The sequence below is a fragment of the Lepidochelys olivacea genome (genome assembly GCF_965140295.1).
Source record: "Lepidochelys olivacea isolate rLepOli2 genome assembly, chromosome: 24".
NCBI lineage: Eukaryota > Metazoa > Chordata > Testudines > Cheloniidae > Lepidochelys > Lepidochelys olivacea.
Window position 1 is genome coordinate 14,759,566 of NC_140434.1, and position 19,948 is coordinate 14,779,513.

The following is a 19,948-nucleotide window of genomic DNA, read 5'->3' on the forward strand; positions in this document are numbered from 1 at the left end:
CAGGACAAGCAGTAATGGGCTCAATCTGTATTAAGGGAGATTTAGGTTAGGTATTTGGAAAAAATTCCTAACTCTCAGGGGAGTTAAGCTCTGGAATTGGCTTCCAAGGGAGGTTTTGGAAGCCCCATCATTGGAAGTTTTTAAGAACAGGTTGGACTAACGCCTGTCAGGGATGGTCTAGATTTATTTGGTCCTACTACAGTGCAGGGGGCTGGACTTTGACCTCTCGGGGTTCCTTCCAGCCCCACATTTCTATGATTCCATGAATAGTTGTAGTGATACATGGCACCTTTGTACACCAGTATAATTGCATCCACACTACTATTATTATTTATTACTTGTATTGCCAGAGTGCCTAGGAGCCAGGACCCCATTGTGCTAGGCGCTGGACAAACACTGGACAAAAAGATAGTCCTTGCATCAGGGAGCTGGCAATTTCAATACAGGGAGATTGTACTGCTTTAGCTAGATCAGGATAGTTAAAACGGTGCAACTTTTTGTGTGTAGACAAGGTATGAGGCGCGATTCACATTGCCATTCAAATCTTCACTAAATACAGCCGGCTGCAGGGAAGCTATTTCGTGCTTGCCACAGACAGCAGAGCGCGCCAGCCTGCGAGGAAGGATGGGCCAGTGGCTAAGGCTCTTGCCTAGAACTTGGGAGAGTGTGGCTACATTCCCTGCTTCTGCCACCGACTTCCTGGGGGCAAGTCATGTAACCTGTCTGTAAAATGGGGTAACGCTGCCCTTCTTCCCAGGCTGTGAGGATGAATCCAGTGGAGATGGTGAGGTGCTCAGGTACTGCGGTAGCAGGATAGCACGATAGAGAGAGTCATCTGGTCCTGCTTGCCTTCTGTGTTGCATTGATTGTGAGTTCAGTTTTATAATACTTGGGAACTTCCCCCCGAGAGAGCTGGGTGAAGCGAATCTTACGCTTGTACAATAAAGTTATCAAGTCAGGCAGATTAAAGTTTGCTCCTTTTGCTTTTAACTTAGCTCCACTACGTTCCTGTCAGTTTGAATTACCTAATCCCTGTGTTCTAGTATTCCTTTTATGTCACAAGTTTAGATAGGGTTGTATATGTCTGTATCTGACAAAGTAGCAATCTCATTTTCCTTAAGCAAGGCCCTGCAGATGTGCTTTAATAACGAGGTCAGCATGGATTTTTCCAATATACTTACAGACTGCAGCTCTCAGCTATGCTGTTTTAGCTCGCCTTGCTAGCATATACTGTTGGGTGATGCTGTGAATTATTTAGCAGACTCGAAGTGCTTCTGCCTTGCTTTGTTGGCTTGGGAAAAAGGCACTTTTCACTTTGGTTAACTTGCGAAGTCGGACTTGGAGATTGGTTAAAGCCAGGGCTGTCTGAATTGGGTGGAGGCCTTTTGAGAATAGGTTTCAGAAGGCAAATCAGATTCACGAGTCACTAAATCAGCACAGCTCATGTGAGCGCTTAGATCAGCTGCACGCTCTGTGTACACTCCTGGGAAGCTCTTGCTGAGTTAAAATGCTATTTCATCTTCCCCTCATCCCAAACCTGACTCTCAAGCTTGTACCGCCTTGCCCACTGGCAGGGCGTTGGCAACGGACCTGCACCTTGGACCACTGGATCTCAAAGCACTCTCTACTGACTGAGCTAACAGACCCAACTCTGTTAGCTCATGGCCGCTAGCAAGCTCATCCACCTCTAGATGTGGCCCAGTCATCACTAGAGGGGGACATGCCACAGGGTGTGGGGGAGGCTACACAGCCTGGTGGATAGAATCCTGGACTGGGAGATTTGGGTTCTAGTCCCCACTCTGCTGCTGAATGGCCTTGGGCAAGTTGGGTCTCTGTGCCTTGGTTTCCCCATCCGTGGGGATAGTTTATAGACCCCAGAACGTGTTGTGAAGCCACTACTGAGCACATGTACAGGGTGACCAGCTTTAGCGCAGGGTGCTCCACTGGCGAAGGAGAAGACTGATAGTGTGTCTAGCCTGTGTTCCCTGGAGGTACACATGGCTGAGAGACCTCTGTGGACTAGATCCAGTCCCTAGTCTCATGAATCTTTTCCCTTTTGGGCTTATGCTTCCCAGTCTTAGTCTCTCTGGAGAGTAAAATTCTACAGCAGATGATAATCCTTCGCTTTTACAGAGCAGTTACCTTACCTCACTTGTCTGATTCCCTGCCATAGAATCATAGAAATGTGGGGCTGGAAGGGACCTTGAGAGGTCATCAAATCCAGTCCCCTGTGCTGTGTCAGGACCAAGTCAAGTCATCTCTGATGGGGTTTGTCCAACCTGTCTTTTAAAACCTCCAGTGATGGGGATCCTGCGGCCTCCCTTGGAAGCCTGTTCCAGAGCTGAACTCCCCTGAGAGTTAGAAAGTTTTTCCTAATATCTAACCTAAATCTCCCTTGCTGCAGATTAAGCCCATTCTGGCTTGTCCTACCTTTAGTGGGCATGGAGAACAATCCATCTCTGTCCTCTTTGTAACAGTACTTAACAGCAAAAACAATGAGGAGTCCTTGTGGCACCTGAGAGACTAACAAATTTCTTTGGCCATAAGCTTTCGTGGGCTAAAACCCACTTCATCAGATGCATGGAATGGAACATACAGTAGGGAGGTATAAATACACAGCATATGAAAGGATGGGAGTTGCCTTACCAAGTGGGGGGGATGGGGGGTCAGTGCTAACGAGCCAGTTCAATTAAGATGGAAGTGGGCTAGTCTCAACAGTTGACAAGAAGGGGTGGAAATCTCTTTTGTAGTGCTAATGAGGCCAATGTAAACAAGGTGGCCCATTTCAAACAGTTGACAAGAAGGTGTGAGTATCAGCAGGGGGAAATTAGTTTTTGTCGTGACCCATCCACTCCCAGTCTTTATTCAGGCCTAATTTGATGGTGTCCAGTTTGAAAATTAATTCCAGTTCTGCGGTTTCTTGTTGGAGTCTGTTTTTGAAGTTTTTTGGTGAAGAATTGCCACTTTTAAGTCTGTTATTGAGTGTCCAGGGAGACTGAAGTGTTCTCCTACTGTTTTTTGAATGTTTTAATTCCTGATGTCAGATTTGTGTCCATTTATTCTTTTGCATAGAGACTGTCCGGTATGGCCAATGTACGTGGCAGAGGGGCATTGCTGGCACATGATGGCATAGATCACATCGGTAGATGTGCAGGTCAATGAGCCCCTGTTGGTGTGGCTGATGTGGTTAGGTCCTATGATGGTGAGCCTTGAATAGATATGCGCTACAAAAGTGATTTCTACCCCTTCTTGTCAACTGTTGAGAATAGCCCACTTCCACCTTAATTTAATTGGCTCGTTAGCACTGACCCCCCCGCCCACCTTGTAAGGGAACTCCCATCCTGGGACCCCACGGTGCTCAGTGCTGTATGTTATTTATTGTCTGCGTCACCATAGCACCTAGGACCTCTTTGCACTAGGTGCTGTATGTTGTTGTTTGTTATCTGCGTTACCGTAGTGCCTAGGACCCCTTTGCGCTAGGTGCTGTACAGAACAAGATACTTCCCATCTGGGTTGCAGGCAGCCAGCGCTGTGCGTGCTTCCCCATGCTCTGAGTTCCTCTCCTAAGCTACTTTGCACCTGCCAGGGTGATGCTCCTCCTGGGGCTGGCACTTCCCAGCAATGCCTCCTGGAGATTTCAGGTTTCACCCAAAGCAGCCCTGTCAGTGGGGCCCATGCATGGAGGAGGCCAGGACTCAGAGGGCTGGCCTGGTGTCCGTGCACCGAGTGCCCTAGAGCCAGGCGCCTTGTGTACTCATTGTGGATGTGTCCCTGCTGTAGACTCCAGTTCCTTGGGATGCTGTGGCTGTGGGTTAGTCTGATCAGGACCCTCTGCTGTCTCCCAGTGGGAGTGATTGGGTGTCATTCCCTGGGGCAAGTGGGCCTGTGGCTGGGTCATTAGGATGTTCCCAGGAAGCTGATCTAGCCAACAGCACCTGTCATAAAGTCAGCGAGAGATGAGCAGCTGAGCTCTGATGACTTAGTGCAAGGTGGCCACTGCTGGGCCCCGAACAAAAGGGTTTGATGTGGCTGTCACCCCCTTCAGGCGAGGCACTGTCTGCAGCAGCATCACCCAGCCGTTGCTGTTCCCAGCCCCAGCTAAGCCTCCCACAGAGAGCTGTTCTCCTTTCCCAGCCAGCTCCCACCTGAGCTGGGCTCTCTCCTTTCACCCCCTCTCTCCACGCCTGACTCCTGCTACCAGTATAGCGGTAAAACCGCTTGCTAGCCCTTCCCTGGCCAGCGTGAGGTTTGTTCACCCCGTGCTGCCCAGGGAAGGATGGTGACGATTCTATCCCAGTCAGGCAGCTGTTCAGGGCCCTGGGACTAGAGCTTGGTTGGGAGGCACGTAGAGAAGCCCTGTCAAGGGGGATGCTGTGACCGCTGCATGGGGGATGCCTGGGTTTCCCATGTTCCTTGCGCCATTGCAGTGTGCCCAAGTGCCATTCCTCCCCCAGGTCTAATTGAAGGTGGCCTGGGGGCCGCCTCCGTCTCAGGGTAACGAACCTGGTCAGGACAGGACCGTGCCTCCCTGAGCCTTTCCACCTACCCTTTCTTTCTCTGCACACGGCCCCACCCTGGCCCGTGCTGCACAGCTCTCTGGAGTGTGCTGGTGGCATTGTGGTGTGAGGAGACCAATCTTGGCTGGTAGCAGGTGCAGATGGGGCTGGCTGCTCAGCAAATGGATTCTGGTGGAGCTAGGACCAAGCCTGGTCAGGACCTGCTGGTTAGGCAAAGTCTTCTACACTTGATTCCTTTGTTTGGGTCTTTCAGGACTCTTCCCCACCCCTACTTTATTCCTGCAGTGTGTCTTAACTCCATAGGCAGCCTCTCTGCAACCCAGCGAGTGCTTGTTAAGTGGCTGCTTCCACTGAGTCTCTCAGAAATAGTTAGCAATGTTGCTGGATTCTCTGTCGTTGTTAGGGTCCAGAGTGAACACCACAAGAAAGGGGCTTTTCCACTCTAGCTTGGCCAGAAGCTGTAAGCCAAATGCAGGGATCCCTGCGGAAGGTACCTTGGCCTGTGTTATAGAGAAGATTGAGCAGGATGGATCATTGTGGTCCCTTTTGGCTGCAACTCCTCTGAAGGGACCTGTTGGGGTCTCAGATGATGTGAGCAGACTCTGCTTGGGGTCGGTGTGTCTTTGCAAGGGGCTCACGTTTGGTGGGAAGCAGAATGCCTCGTACAGCTGGATTTCCTTCCGGGAGGTAGCTGGAACGGGAGGCAGTGCGTTGGCGGTGGGGGACTAGCAGGCGGGCTCCTGTTGAGTAGCAGCATAACCCTGCCCATGCAGGGCAGGCCGGGTTGCTCAATTGGTCACACTCCTGTCCAGCTTACTTTGGGGCTGTCGCTCAGCTGTTCATCTTGTCAGTTTCCTCTTTGCCATTTTGTTCAAACAGCTGCCTTGATCCCAGCCCCCCTTCCCCGCCGTCCTTCCCCGACCTCCTGTCTCGCCTGCGCACTGCAAGGACAGCTGCCCCGGGAGGGACAGGGAGCCGGGGCTAGCACCCTCCATTTGCTCCCCCAGCTTCGCAGGCTCTGTGCCGGGAGCAGCTGCCCACGCCAGGGGCAACTGGACACTTTCCCCCATGGTGATACCCTCCAGCATTGAGGTGCCGCCGCCTCCCGCCATGCTACTGGCACTGCAGACAGACTGGGGCAGGAGGGAGCCCGAGTGTTACCTGCCATCTTCCCGCTGCCACAGGCAGCCATCCACAGGTGGGCTCCGGCACTGGGCGGTGGGGGATCGCTGGTGCCTGCCTCATCCTTGCGTGATGTACACGGGGGCCAGGGTTTGTGTGGAAGGGATGGGAGAGTGAGTGCTCTGTGGAAAAGGTGGCCAGCGGGTGCCTCGAGGTTGCACACTAGTCCCGTATCGTGAACTTCTCTCTGAACGATCTGGATGTGGGGGTGAGTACCCAAGTGACGAAATGGTCGGATGACTCAGTTATGGGGCTGAGATAGGGCCAGGGAGGGGTGCGAGGAGCTCCAGAGGGAGCTGGGTGAAAGGGTAGCTCTGTGGCAGACAGAATTCAAGTTTGCTGAATGCAAAGTGATGTGTCCAAAAGGGAAAAACTGAAACTGCTTGGACACCGGACAGGTGTGGAAATGACCCGCGAGCACTCATTGTGAGCAGCTTGGAGGAGAGTTCTGCCTAGGGCACAACCACAGCTAGAAAAGCCCCCTCACGTCTGGGCACATAAGGGCTGAGCTGGGGAATGTTTAATGAGGGAGACTTACATCTCTGCCCCCTCTTTGTAGAGCAATGGTGCAGCCTCCGCTGGAAATAGTGTGTGCATTACTGGGCACCCCAGCTCTGAAAGGATACTGCAGAACTGGGGACGGGGAGGTGTCAGAGAAAGGGGATGAGAACTATCTAGAGCCTGGAAAAACTGGAGAGAGACGGGGATTGTTACTGTAGAGATCTGTAAAGTGATCGGTGGAATTGAGAAGGGGTATCGGGAGTGTCTGTTCTCCCAGCCTCGCAGCTCAAAGACTAGGGGGCGTGTGATGAAACTGAAAGATGGGGAAACCGAAAACCCATCTGAGGAAAGACTTTGTCATCAGCTGCTTGATTGGCCTGTGGAATTGCCTGCCACTGGATGGTGATAAAGGGACAACTAAGGGGGGATCTGATCGAGCTCTACAAAGCATGACTGGTGTGGAGAAAGTAAATAAGGAAGTGTTATTTACTCGTTCTCATAACACAAGAACCCAGGATTACCCGATGAAATTAATAGGCAGCATTTTAACAATTGCAACATTAAAACAAACATAAGGAAGTATTTGTTCACACAACACAGTCAACCTGTGGAACTTGTTGCCAGGAGTGGGGATGTTGTGAAGGCCAAAACTATAATTGGGTTAAAAAAAGAACTAGGTAAGTTCCTGGAGGATAGGTCCATTAATGGCTATTAGCCAGAATGGGCAGGGATGGTGACCCTAGCCTCTGTTTGCCAGAACCTGGGATTGGACGCCAGGGGATAGATTACTTGATGATTACCTGTTCTGTTGATTCCCTCTGGGGCACCTGGCATTGGCCACTGTTGGAAGACAGGGTACTGGGCTAAATGGACCTTTGGTATGACTCAGTATGGCTGCTCTTATGTTCTTATGATAAGTCCAAGAGCTCAGCAAGATACAAAGAGGGAATGGGCATTTCTAGGGCTAATGGGAATGGCTGGAGAACATAGTGGTACCAAAGTGGGGCAGGGATCTGAAATCAGCTGCTTTGTAGCTTCAGCCAAGCTCTCTGAGACTAGGGTGAGAGCTATTATGGGCACAGGTTATCCCCATCTGCTGCTGCAGGGCGTCTTCCACCTTCCTCTGAACAATCTGGTGCTATCAAAGATGGGATACCAGGGTAGGTTACTCCTAAGGGCATTCTGCACCAAAAACATAAAAATTCTGCGCACAGTATTTTAAAGTTCTGCAAATTTTATTTGTCAAATAACTGTGGAGGCTCCAGCATGGCACTGGGGAGTACAGACCACTGGCTGCACAGAGATAGGAGATCACTCTGCAGCTACTCCCCAGGACATGGCTCAGCAGTGAGGCTGCACCCAAGCCTGACACAGCACAAGGACCGAGCCTGCCCCAGAAACACCCCAGAGCCATGTTCCTCTGTGTCAGGTGCACCAGGTGTGGGCAGGCATGCTCAGCCCAGCAGGATCCAAGTGTGGGGGGGATTCAGATGTGGGTTGAGAGGGTTCTGTGTGGGGCAGTCTGGGTGTGGGAGGCGCTCTGGATGCACAGGGGCTTGTTGGGGGGTTCTGGGTGCAATGGTAATGGAACTCTGCAGGAGGTAAAGGTGGTTGGGGCTGAGCAGGGCAGGGTCTGGGTGTGATAGAGCTCGGCGGGGGGCTTGGGTGTTGGGGGGTCCAGATGCTGGGGGAGTAGGGCTCAGTGAGGTGAGGATCCAGGTGCAGCTGGCTGGGGCTTGGTAGAGTGGGGATCCAGGTGTGGCTCTTTGGGATGGTCCAGGTGAAGGGGGAGTGGCACTCGGCAGTGGTATTCTGGCCTTGGAGGTGTGTGTGGTGAGGCTCGGCGGAGGGACTGAGTATGAGGTGGTCTGGGTGCATGGGGATTGGGAAGATGTGGGAGCAGTTCCCCGTACAGTGATCCCTCCCCCTGCAGCTGAGGAGCGATGGGTGAGGAGTTTGCAGAGCTTCCTGCAGCCTGGAGAGAAATCTGGGGGTGGGTCTGACCTGGTCCCGGATGTTGAGCAGGGGAAGAGGAAGTCTCGTCCTCCCAAGCCCAGCCGGAACTAGGAGCTGAGCCCGGCACAGGGTAGGAGCTACCAGCTGGGTCTTCCCCAGTCCTGCCCCACAGTGATTTACCTCTGCCAGCTGCCTTGGGCACGCAAAACATACAGCTGGGGAGGGTCGCATGCTGCTCTTGGGGCTTCCCTTTACTTCCCTGTCAGAAAGTCATTTTTCTGCGGGGAAGCAAAGAAATCTGCAGAGGGTCATGAATTCTGCACATGAACAGTGGTGCAGAGTTTCCCCAGGAGTAGTAGATGGATCTTGGGGCTGATCAACTCTGGCTGCTTCTATATTCCTATGGCTTTTTTGGGCTGCGGGTCAGATGGGGAGAGGAGGTGCTGTTGCTGGGCTATGGAGCTGGGGTTGGGTCCAGATTTGTCTGGGGTAGGGGGCCCAGGTCTCTGTTGACCGACCCACACGGTGGCCTCAAGGCATATCTTGGGGTGTAGAGGCTGGCAGGGAGGAAGGGGCTTGAAGCGGATGTTGTAGGAGTGTCATAGGTAGCCCATCACCCCCTTAGTGGACCAGGGTTGGGCTGGGACTGGCCCTGTCTGTCCTTTGTGTTGGGGGATCCCAGAGCCGGTGGCCCAGACATGCCCTGGCACCCTGCCCCTGCGCTGTGTATGGAGATCCCGGAGCCGGGGGCCCTGGCACCCTGCCCCTGTACTGTGTATGGGAGGATCCCAGAGCTGGGGGCTCCATCTTTCCATAGCAATTGGCTCTACTTCCTCCCCACCGCCCCAATCAGCTGCAAGGATTGCCTTGCTCCCTGGGGGTTAAAAATAATCCCGGCAGCTGTGCTGCTTGGGACCCCACCCAGCCTCCCAGCTGGCTCACCGATGGCACTCAGCCAAGTGCTGGAACGAGTCGCAGGCCTCCTCCCCAGTCCTGGCACACAAGCTCCTCAGCTGGCGCTGGGGCAGTGCAGGATGCAGGGCCCCGATCCCCGGGCGTGAGCTCCTTGGCTGGTGCCCAGATGGGTTACAGAGCCCCGATCCCTGGAAGTGAGCCCTTGAGCTGGTGCCAGGGCGGGTCGCAGGGCCCTGATTCCTGGGTATGAGCTCCTCGGTTGATGCCCAGGCAGGTCACAGGGCACCAATCCCTGCACGTGAGTTCCTTGGTTGGCGTCCAGGTGAGTCGCAGGGCCCTGATCCCAGGGCATGAGCTCCTCAGCTGGTGCCCGGGCAGGTTGCAGGGCCCCGATCCCGGTTGCCAGCTCCTTGGGTAGTGGTCAGCGGGTTGTGAGGCCCCAGTCCAGGCGTGCAGGATCCTGGCCCATGATTGCCTCAGCAGGCATGAGGGTAGTGTGCAGGCTGCATGCCCCAGCCCTGCTCTCTGCCCAGGGGCCTTAATTATTCTGGTGGGTGGCTGGGTGGGTGGGAGAGCGCTGGGGCCCTGCTGGCCCTCAGGGTTTTGACTCTGGTTCCTTTGAGCAATTTAGCTTATTTTTAAAAAACAAAACCAAGATGGGAAAACACCCCAAAATGAACAAAAGTCCAGATGAACTTTGTTTGGGGTTGACCAAAACATTTCCTTCCAAGCGAATTTGTTTCGTTTGGCAAGAAAACTCGACACAGCTTCGGTTTGGCTTGGAACGGAACCGAATTCATTTTAGTTTTTTCAGTTTTTGCAGCCCCCGAAACGGCCTGGCTGGGACTAGGTCTCTGCAACTCCCAGTCCCGGCACCCCCAAACTAGGGCGCGCTGTTGCTTCAGGCTAAGTGGCTCCTGGTGGGGCATAGCCCCGCGGTGGTCTTTGGCACCACATGTGCGCGAGCTGATTTGCAGCTACTTTGCACGTGGCCGTCAGTTGAGCGGGTGGGGGGCGTGGAGCGGCATCAAAGCTGGCAGCTGGGTGTGTGTGGGGGGGCTGCTGGGCTGTGTATGGGCGGGTGATACTGAGTTGGGGACCGCACCATCCAGCGGGAGGGGCAGGTGCAGGGGGATCCGGGGGGGGCGGGCGGGCCGAGGACTCGCACTGACCCAGTCTCCCTCTCTCTCTGCCCCTCAGGTGGCAGCAGCAGCAGCAGCGCAGGATGCCAGCTGCTGCCCGCCAGCCAGCCTGCCTCTCTGGGCGTCTCGCTTGCCACTGAGCCAAACATGTCGAGCCAGCACGGTCATGCCCCCTTCTCCAGCATCCAGTCCATGGCTGACCACCCGCAGGTACCGGCTCTCCCCGCCTCCTCCTGCCTGGGCACCTAGACGGGATCAGGAGGCTGTGCAAGGAGCCAGCTCTGGCAGCAGGGATTCTAGATGCACAGGGCATGGGCTGGCCCTTGCCACAGGACGGACAAACAGCCGAGGAGCCCTGGAAGGGGCTGGAGATCCTCCTGGCCTCAGTGGGGATACGTCCGGCAGAGGGGCTTAGGGCTGGACGCAGGGTCCCTGCTGACCCGGCACAGCCTGGCCGGTGTCATGTGAGGGCACCGTTCCAAGTGGGGTAGCTACAGGTGAGGGAGGGCAGAGGGTGTGCCTGGGGGCACCCATCCCTCGCCATGACCGCCCATCCGTGTCTCTGCAGACCCTGCCAGAGCTGAGCGTCCTGCAGCGGCGAATCCCCCTGACCTTCCGCGAATCGGCCACGGCACCGCTGCGCAAGCTCTCCGTCGACCTCATCAAAACATACAAGCACATCAACGAGGTGAGCTTCCGGAGGCCGGGGGGGCGGGGGGGGGGCGTGCGTGCGTTGGCATCAACGAGGGGTCTAGCTTCGGGGCAGCACTGCCGCCCTTCCCCGAGTGCACCGTGATGCCGCGCAGATTATGGGCTGGCCGAGAGCACTGGGAATGGGCAAAGCATGGGAAGTCAGCTCCCTGGAGGGGGGCCCCTGGCCTGGGATGCTGGTTCCCTGGGGTTGGCGTGGGCAGGCTCCCAGGCCTGTGCCAGAAGGCTGGTGCTGACTCTTCCCCCACCAGGTGTACTATGCCAAGAAGAAGCGGCGGGCGCAGCAGGTGCCCCCTGAGGACTCGAGCACCAAGAAGGAGCGCAAGGTGTACAACGAAGGCTACGACGACGACAACTACGACTACATCGTCAAGAGCGGGGAGCGCTGGCTGGAGCGCTACGAGATCGACTCGCTCATCGGCAAGGGCTCCTTCGGCCAGGTCAGCCCCCCAAACCCCGCCGTACCCCCAAAACCCTGCCATACCCCCACACTGCCCCCATGTCCCTAACCCCCCGCTACAAGATCAACTCGCTTATCGGCAAGGGCTCCTTCGACCCGCTAAGCGCCCAAACCCTGCCGTACCCCCAAAACCCCGCCAGACCCTCAGACTACCCCCACATCCCTAGCCCCCCACTACAAGATCAACTCACTCATTGGCAAGGGCTCTTTTGGCCAGCTTAGCCCTTGACCCCCCCTGAATCTCCACTGTACCCTGAAACCCCCAGTCCCCGCCATACCCTCTTCTCCCCCTTCCTAATTCCCTGATATGAAATAAACTCATTGCTCATCAAGGCCTCCTTCACACACCTGTCACATCAACCCCGAGCCCTGGTATGGCCCCTCCCCCACCCTGAGTCAGGCCGTGCCCCCGACAGCGCTCTGTCCCCCCAGGTGGTGAAGGCGTACGACCACCACGACCAGGAGTGGGTGGCCATTAAGATCATCAAGAACAAGAAGGCGTTTCTGAACCAGGCCCAGATCGAGCTGCGGCTGCTGGAGCTCATGAACCAGCATGACACCGAGATGAAGTATTACATTGGTGAGTGGGGAGGGAGGTGGGGGGCTGGGGGAACAATGGGGAGGGCGGGGACGTTGTGGGGGCCGGGTTGTACGTTGAGGAGTTGGGGGGGAGGTCCGGTATCGGGGGGCTGGGATGTATATTGAGGAGTGGGGGGATGTTGCAGGGCCGGGGTAAATGTTGGGGGGGCTGGGAAGGTTATATCTTCTCGCCGTGCCGTGCGGAGGGAGCTCAGTGTGGGGTCAGGGGGTTGCGGTGGAAGGGAAGCACCCCCCTCCCCCCCCCCCCGGCTGTCCTTCACACTCCCTTCCCCACCCAGTGCACCTGAAGCGCCACTTCATGTTCCGGAGCCACCTGTGCCTGGTGTTCGAGCTGCTCTCCTACAACCTGTACGACCTTCTGCGTAACACCAACTTCCGCGGCGTCTCGCTCAACCTCACCCGCAAGTTCGCTCAGCAGCTGTGCACGGCGCTGCTCTTCCTGGCCACCCCCGAGCTCAGCATCATCCACTGCGACCTCAAGCCTGAGAACATCCTGCTCTGCAACCCCAAGCGCAGCGCCATCAAGATCGTCGACTTCGGCAGCTCCTGCCAGCTGGGCCAGCGGGTGAGTGCGCTGGCCCTGCCCCCAAGCCCCGCCCCCTGTTCCATAGCCCCGCCCCCTATGCAACAGCCCCGCCCCCGCCGCATGCCCGGCTCTGCAGTCCCAAGCGCAGCCCCAGCATCGTCGGCTTCAGTCACTCCTGCCAGTGGGTGAGTGCGTGGGTCCCACGCCCTGAGCTGCAGCCTCAACCCCTGAGCCCCATTCCTGCCCCACGCCCTATGTAACGGCCTTGCCTGTAGCCCCTCTCCCTGCTCTGCAACCCCAAGCACAGTGCCATCAAGATCGTTGACTTTGGTAGCTCCTGCTAGCTGGGCCAGTGGGTGAATGTGATAGCCCTGTGCCATGGCCCCACCCCTGCACTTGTCCCCTGCAAGTGCAGCACTCTCAAGTTTGTCGACTTCAGCAGCTTCTGCTAGCAGGGAGTGTGCTTAGCCCTGCCTCACCCGTCCCCTAGCCCCACTCTGGGGGGACAGACTGAGAGACAGACTGTCCCACCTCTACCTCATCCCCACTGCCAGATCTGTGCTGCCCTGCTTTAGTGGTTACAGCAGGGGAGGCTGGGAGCCAGGACGTGGGTTTTCCCTCAGCTCAGGGAGCGGAGGAGGGTCTAGTTAGAGCAGAGAGGGGCTGGGAGCCAGGACTCCTGGGTTCTATCCCTGCTCTGGGATGTGTTTCCCAGCAAAGCCTGTGGGCCTGGCCAGTCTGTGCCCCCATGCGGGCTTCCTCCCTGCTCCCGTCAGGGGCTCATCACGCTGACCCTCATCTCCCCAGATCTACCAGTACATCCAGAGCCGCTTCTACCGCTCGCCAGAGGTGCTGCTGGGCATGCCCTATGACCTGGCCATCGACATGTGGTCTCTGGGCTGCATCCTGGTGGAGATGCACACGGGGGAGCCTCTCTTCAGCGGCTCCAATGAGGTGAGGGATGGGAGGGGGAATTGCTGCTGGGGCTGTGCCCTTGGGCAGAGACCAAGGCCACAACCCTTCTCTGGGTGGGAGGGGGGAAAAAGGTCCTATTGGAGGCGAGGGGAGGCCCATGGTGCATCATGGGGGCTTTTATTTGGGTGTCTTGGGCCAACCTCCCTGATTGGACTACATCTCCCAGGATGCACCACAATAATGTAACTCCCATGATGCTCCTCAAACCTTCATCAGAGAGGAGCATCATGGGACATGTATTCTAGCCAGGGAGCTCAGAAAAGGGAAACGTTTTGGCAAAATGCAAACTTTTGCTCCCGGGGAAATTTTCAGTTTTTGAAGGAACAGTGTTTCCACAGAGAAATCCTCTGAGTGGAAAATTCCCGACTGGTGGCAATCAGGATGTCACCCCTTTCTGGGGTGAGAGGCTGGGCGCGGCTGCCCCAATAACGGGAGGGAGTGGGGCTGGGTGGGGGCAAGGCTGGCAAGGGCGCCCCATGACGCGTCCCTTCCTCCCTGCAGGCAGACCAGATGAACAGGATTGTGGAGGTGCTGGGGCTGCCGCCCCCACACATGCTGGAGCAGGCGCCGAAGGCCCGGAAATATTTCGACAAGCTGCCCGAGGGGGGCTGGGCCCTCAAGAAGAACAAGGAGGTCAAAAAGGTAATGGGGGTCCTTGGGGTCCTCACCCCACGCTTCTGATTCCCTGCCCCCGGTCTCCCCCACAGGATCCCTGTTCTCCCCATGCACCTCTTCCCGGCATGCTGGCCCCGATGCCAAGCCCTCCCCCATGCTGCTGGGATCCCTGTGCCTCCCATGCTGCCCCCACCCCAGGGACCCACCCTATATCCTGCACTGCTCCCTACCATCTGCTGCCAGGAACCCCGCTCCCCCCGTGGCACCAGCTACCTGTGCATTGCCCTCCATCTGCATTTCCCCCACTTTCCCTGCGCTGACGGGGCCATGACGTTGCCCCCCGACTGCTGAGATTCCCATGTCCCCACTGCTGCCCCTCACTGCCTGTCCCACTCCCCACCTTATCCCCGCCCTGCCGGGATCCCTGCGTCTCCTGCATGCTATGCCCGCCCCCCACCCCATCCCTGGTCTGCTGGGATCCCCTCAACCCCTCCCTGCCCTGCCAGGATCCCCATGTCATTCCCCACTCCCCCACCCCACTTGTCTTCTGTGCTCCCCACTGCCCTGCTGGGATCCCCACATCTTCTGCATGCCCCTCCGATCCCTGCCCTACCCTGCCGTCTGTCCCTCCCCCCCGCCACCCCCACACTGTATCTCCTGTAGTCCTCCCCACCCTGTCGGGATCCCGGTGCCTCCCGCCACCTGCCAGGATACCTACATCTCCACCCTGGCTGGATCCCTGCATCTCTCCTCTCCCCCTGCCTCGCAGGACCCCTGCCTCTCTTCCCCCACCATGATCCCGGCCGGGACGCCCTGCTGAACGTGTTTCCCTTGCAGGAATACAAGGTGCCGGGCACACGGCGGCTGCACGAGGTGCTGGGGGTGGAGAGCGGGGGACCCGGGGGGCGCCGGGCGGGCGAGCAAGGCCACTCGCCCTCCGACTACCTGAAGTTCAAGGACCTGGTGCTGCGCATGCTGGACTACGAGCCGCGCAGCCGCATCACGCCCTTCTACGCCCTGCAGCACAACTTCTTCAAGAAGACCAGCGATGAGGGCACCAACACCAGCAACAGCAACTCCACCAGCCCGGCCATGGAGCACAGCCACAGCACCAGTACCGCCAGCTCCGTCTCCAGCTCGGGTACGGCCCCGCTCCCCCGCCCCGGCCCCCGAGTCCCCAGCTCGGGTACGGCCCCGCTCCCCCGCCCCGGCCCCCGAGTCCCCAGCTCGGGTACGGCCCCGCTCCCCCGCCCCGGCCCCCGAGTCCCCAGCTCGGGTACGGCCCCGCTCCCCCGCCCCGGCCCCCGAGTCCCCAGCTCGGGTACGGCCCCGCTCCCCCGCCCCGGCCCCCGAGTCCCCAGCACCAGTGTGACAGGATTCCCGGGGTGCAGACTGGACTGTGGGACCGCTGTGCCCCCTTAACTCTCTCGAGCCTGGGCTGTCTCTCACAAGCAGCAAACCCCTCCAGGCGCTGTGATCACTCAGTACAACAGCACGTGGAGCCCCACACCCAGCGAGCTTGCCTGAATGCTCCCAGAGCCGCTCATGAATCACACAGAGAAAGGCACCCGCCAAATCCCCCCAGCTCCCAGTCTTGTACCTCAGGAATATACCGTCCTGCACTGCTCAAGACGAGCAGTGCAAATTTATTAATTGGTTCACCACTTCATCAGGGGAAAGTGGCTATACACCAGCCTTTGCACACCTGAGCAGATTCACCAAACGCTTCAGGCAAACTCAGTGGGAAAGATAAACAGTAAAACAAGTTTATTGACTACAGAAGAGAGATTTTAAGTGATAAGTGAGAGGCAAAAAGTCAGAGTTAGTTACCAAGAGAACAAAATAAGCACACAATCTAATCTTAAACCTATAAGACACTAGGCAGTATTTAGATCAAGCAGTTTTCTCAACCCACTGGATGTTAGTTCATAATACACAGGTTTCACCCTTGAAACCTGGGCCAGTCTCCTTTGCTGGAGTCTTCATTCTTCTGAGCATCCTTGTTGCTTGCAGTGTAGGGGGGGGGCAGGAGAAAGGCCCAGCGTGGGGCCCCTGGGTTCTGTTTTATAGCCTCAGTCCCATGTGCTTGGAGCACACAAGTCCAGGCATGCCTGGGGGGCATTGCTGAGTCACCAGGCAAGGCTGAGCAATTCCCCTGGTGTGGCCACATGCAGGTGAGTCATTGCATCCTAGCTCCCTTGCTGGACAGTGGCTGTTAATGGTTGTGTGACACCTGCCTGGGTGTTGGTTGTGCCCCAGTTATTGTCTCTGGGGAGCTTGGGAGCTTCCCAAACCCACAGCATATTTGAGTGAGAATCCTACAACACAATTCTCAGAACTTCATAGGCATTAATGATAGAAGAGTGGGGTTTCAGCAAATCAGAACCTGTCCCATGATGCCTCACAAAGCATGCTTCATATGCAATATCACGATTATAGACAAACGTTGACTAGGGGGGTCGCAGGGTCCACTCCGGGGCGTAGAGTGTCCCAACCAGAACCATCCGCTCCGTCTGCAGCTTGGGTATGGCCCCAACTCCCTGCCCCAGCCCTGGTACGGCTCCTGACCCCCCAACACGGCCCGCTTCATCTCGTGCTCTGGTACGGCCTCCATATCCTCCAGCCCCGCTGTGGGGCTCAGCCATGGCACCAGCACCGCCCCATCTTCTCCGCCCCATCCCGACTGCCTCTCTCTTCCCCCCCAGGCGGCTCCAGCGGCTCTTCCAATGACAACCGCAACTACCGCTACAGCAACCGCTACTACGCCAGCACGGTCGCCGCCCACACCGACTGCGAGATGCAGAGCCCCCAGGTACGCCCGCCCCCCCCCGCCGCCGCCCACACCGACTGTGAGATGCAGAGCCCCCAGGTACGCCCGCGCGCCCCCCCCCGCCGCCCACACCGACTGCGAGATGCAGAGCCCCCAGGTACGCCCGCCCCCGCCGCCCACACCGACTGCGAGATGCAGAGCCCCCAGGTACGCCCGCTCCCCCGCCACCCACACTGACTGCGAGATGCAGAGCCCCCAGATACGCCCTGCCCCCCGCCACCCACACTGACTGTGAGATGCAGGGGCCCCAGGTATGCCCCGCCTCCCCCCGCCGCCCACACTGACTGCGAGATGCAGAACCCCCAGGTAACTCCCACCGCCGCCCACACCGACTGCGAGATGCAGAGCCCCCAGGTAACCCCCCCCGCCGCCCACACCGACTGCGAGATGCAGAGCCCCCAGGTACGCCCGCCGCCCACACCGACTGCGAGATGCAGAGCCCCCAGGTACGCCCGCTCCCCCCCGCCACCCACACCGACTGCGAGATGCAGAGCCCCCAGGTATGCCCGCTCCCCCCCGCCGCCCACACCGACTGCGAGATGCAGAGCCCCCAGGTACGCCCGCTCCCCCCCGCCGCCCACACCGACTGTGAGATGCAGGGGCCCCAGGTATGCCCCGCCTCCCCCCGCCGCCCACACTGACTGTGACATGCAGAGCCCCCAGGTATGCCCGGCCCCCCCCCGCCGCCCACGTTGACTGCGAGATGCAGAGCCCCCAGGTACGCCTCCCCGCTACCCACACTGACTGCGAGATGCAGAGCCCCCAGGTATGCCCCGCCCCTTCCCCCCCCCCCCCCGCTGCCCACACCGACTGCGACATGTGGAGCCCCCATTAGGCTCCCTTGGGCGCTGCCCCACCCCCCCTGCCACCCACACCAACTGCAAGATGCAAAGCCCCCAGGTACGCCCCCTCCCTGCCGCCCACACTGACTGCAAGATGCAGAGCCCCCAGGTACGCTCCCCCCGCCGCCCACACTGACTGCGAGATGCAAAGCCCCCAGGTATGCCCCCCCCCGGCGCAGCCCACACCGACTGCGAGATGTGGAGCCCCCAGGTACGGCTCCTTTGGGCGCTGACCCCCCCTCCCCACTGACTGCGAGATGCAGAGCCCCCAGGTATGCCCGCCTCCCACACCAACTTCAAGATGCAGAGCCCCCACGTATGGTCCCCTTGCTCCCCGCTGCTCACACTGACCATGAGTTGCAGAGCCCCCAACATTGCTGACACCCCATGCTTTTCCTCTCCCAACCCCTTTAGCCCGTTCCCAGCCCTGCTCCCCTCACCGCTAGCATCTGTCTCTCTTTCCACAGGCTCCTCCCCAGCAGCAGCAGCCGCGCCTCTGGGCTGGGGGGGATGTCCCGGCGCCGCCCAGCGATGGCTACCCGCCGATCTTACCTCACAAGCCCACGCCCAGCCAGCCGGCGGCACCGCACTTCCATGGGGCGGGCCCGCACCCGCTCTTCCAGCCGGCCGGGCGCACCCACTACCATCGCCCGCCCGTCTCGCCCCACGGCCCCGAGTGCATGGAGCTGGGCCCGGGCCCCCGGCACCTGGACTGCGCCCCTTTTGGCTCGTCGGCGTTCCGGACTAGAGCGGCGGTGGGGGGGCGGGCGGGCGAGGGGGGGCTGCCGCTGGCCTACCCCCCCCACCTGCGCAGCCGGGCGGAGCCCGAGGACTCGGCGCCCATGCTGGGCGTGTGCGTCCCGCAGAGCACGGCAGCCAGCTCTTGATGACTCCTCAAGCCATAACGCTCTTAGGATGCGCCGCCCGGCGGGGGGCGGGCACAGTGCCCACGGATCTTCACAGCCCTGAAAGCTGGCGCTGCCCGCCAACCCCCCCTCCATCCCGGGAGCCGGCGCTGCCCGCGGCCCCCCTGCCTCGGAGCCAGTGCCGCGCCTCCTCTGGGAGCTGGCTCTGCCCGCCACAACCCCCAGGGGGTGGCAACACTCATGGCACCCTGTCCTGCCCCGGAGCCAGCGCTGCCCACGTTCCTCGCCCCGCCCACCTCCGAGCCACCGCGGCCTTTGCTCTCCCATAGAGCTAGCCCCACGCCCACTACCCCCCCATGCCAGTGCCACCCCTGCTGCCCCACTGCTTAGCCAGCAGAGCCATCGCCCCCTGGCACTGTCCCTACCCTGTGTCCGTGTGGTTCCTACTGTAAATGGTTCCTCGTTAACACTGGCTCCCTGGGCCGGGTGGGGCCGCCGGGAGGGGGCCACCGGCTGGACAGAGGGACCCTCTGCACTTCACGGACTGATGGCCGGGCTGCCCGCCCCACTGTCCAACTGGAATTGCTGCTAAAACTGCCCCCTGCCCCGGGCAGCAGGGCCCTAGCCAATATTTATAGACACCGGCCCCTCCCGCTGTGGAGAAGGAGTGCCCTGATCCCCCTTCCCCCCATGTCCTGGGAGAGCCCCGTGGCCCTCTTGCCCTGCCTCCCCCTCCTCCCCCTCCAGGATGGTGTGAGCCTCCTCCTCTTCTTGCCCTGCCCTCCCCTCCCCCACCCCCCGCGTGTGTGGGAACAGCCCTGGGGATGAGCCCCGTGGTCTGACAACCCGGCACTGGCGTGGCAGTGAGCTGGGCTGGCCGTTTGGCCCCAGCGTGGCCATGGTGGCGCCTTGTCTGCCGGCTGCCCCCTCTCCGTGGCTCGTGCTGTACTGTTTGTCTTTAATTTATTGTACCAAAGACGGTGCGCGGCTTCCCCTGGAGAGGCCGGAGGGGCTGCCCCGTCGCGCCCTCCCGGCACGGCCCCTGCGCTCGCCGCTGGACCCGGGGCCTCTGCTTTGGAGGGGGTGGTGAATAAAATAGTGACAGCAGCTCCGCCGGCTCCCGGTCCCTCTGCTGGCGTCCTCCGCCCGCGGGCAGCCTGGAGACCTGCCTGCTGCTGCCGACACAGCTGCTGGCTCTGGGGGGGAACCGTGGGATTGCTAGACCGGGGATGGGGTGGGGGTGGGAGCAGTGGAAAGGGGAGAGGGTGACCTCCATTTATCTGCCTGGGCTGGTTAGACTGTGAGCTCCT

General features: G+C 59.0%; 1 protein-coding gene across 1 annotated transcript in view; it reads left to right on the forward strand.

Moving 5' to 3' along the window:
- LOC311512283 (dual specificity tyrosine-phosphorylation-regulated kinase 1B-like) overlaps positions 1–19,745 on the forward strand; it is a 29,958-nt gene extending 10,213 nt beyond the window's left edge. The window contains exons 2-11 of the mRNA XM_084613422.1: positions 10,272–10,423; positions 10,782–10,901; positions 11,176–11,364; positions 11,817–11,964; positions 12,263–12,549; positions 13,318–13,464; positions 13,987–14,127; positions 14,938–15,241; positions 16,806–16,912; positions 18,240–19,745. Of these exons, the coding sequence (XP_084469548.1) occupies positions 10,361–10,423; positions 10,782–10,901; positions 11,176–11,364; positions 11,817–11,964; positions 12,263–12,549; positions 13,318–13,464; positions 13,987–14,127; positions 14,938–15,241; positions 16,806–16,912; positions 18,240–18,659 (1,926 nt within the window). The 5' untranslated portion in view covers positions 10,272–10,360 and the 3' untranslated portion in view covers positions 18,660–19,745. The remainder of the gene's footprint in view (positions 1–10,271; positions 10,424–10,781; positions 10,902–11,175; positions 11,365–11,816; positions 11,965–12,262; positions 12,550–13,317; positions 13,465–13,986; positions 14,128–14,937; positions 15,242–16,805; positions 16,913–18,239) is intronic.
- Positions 19,746–19,948: the final 203 nt, after the last annotated feature.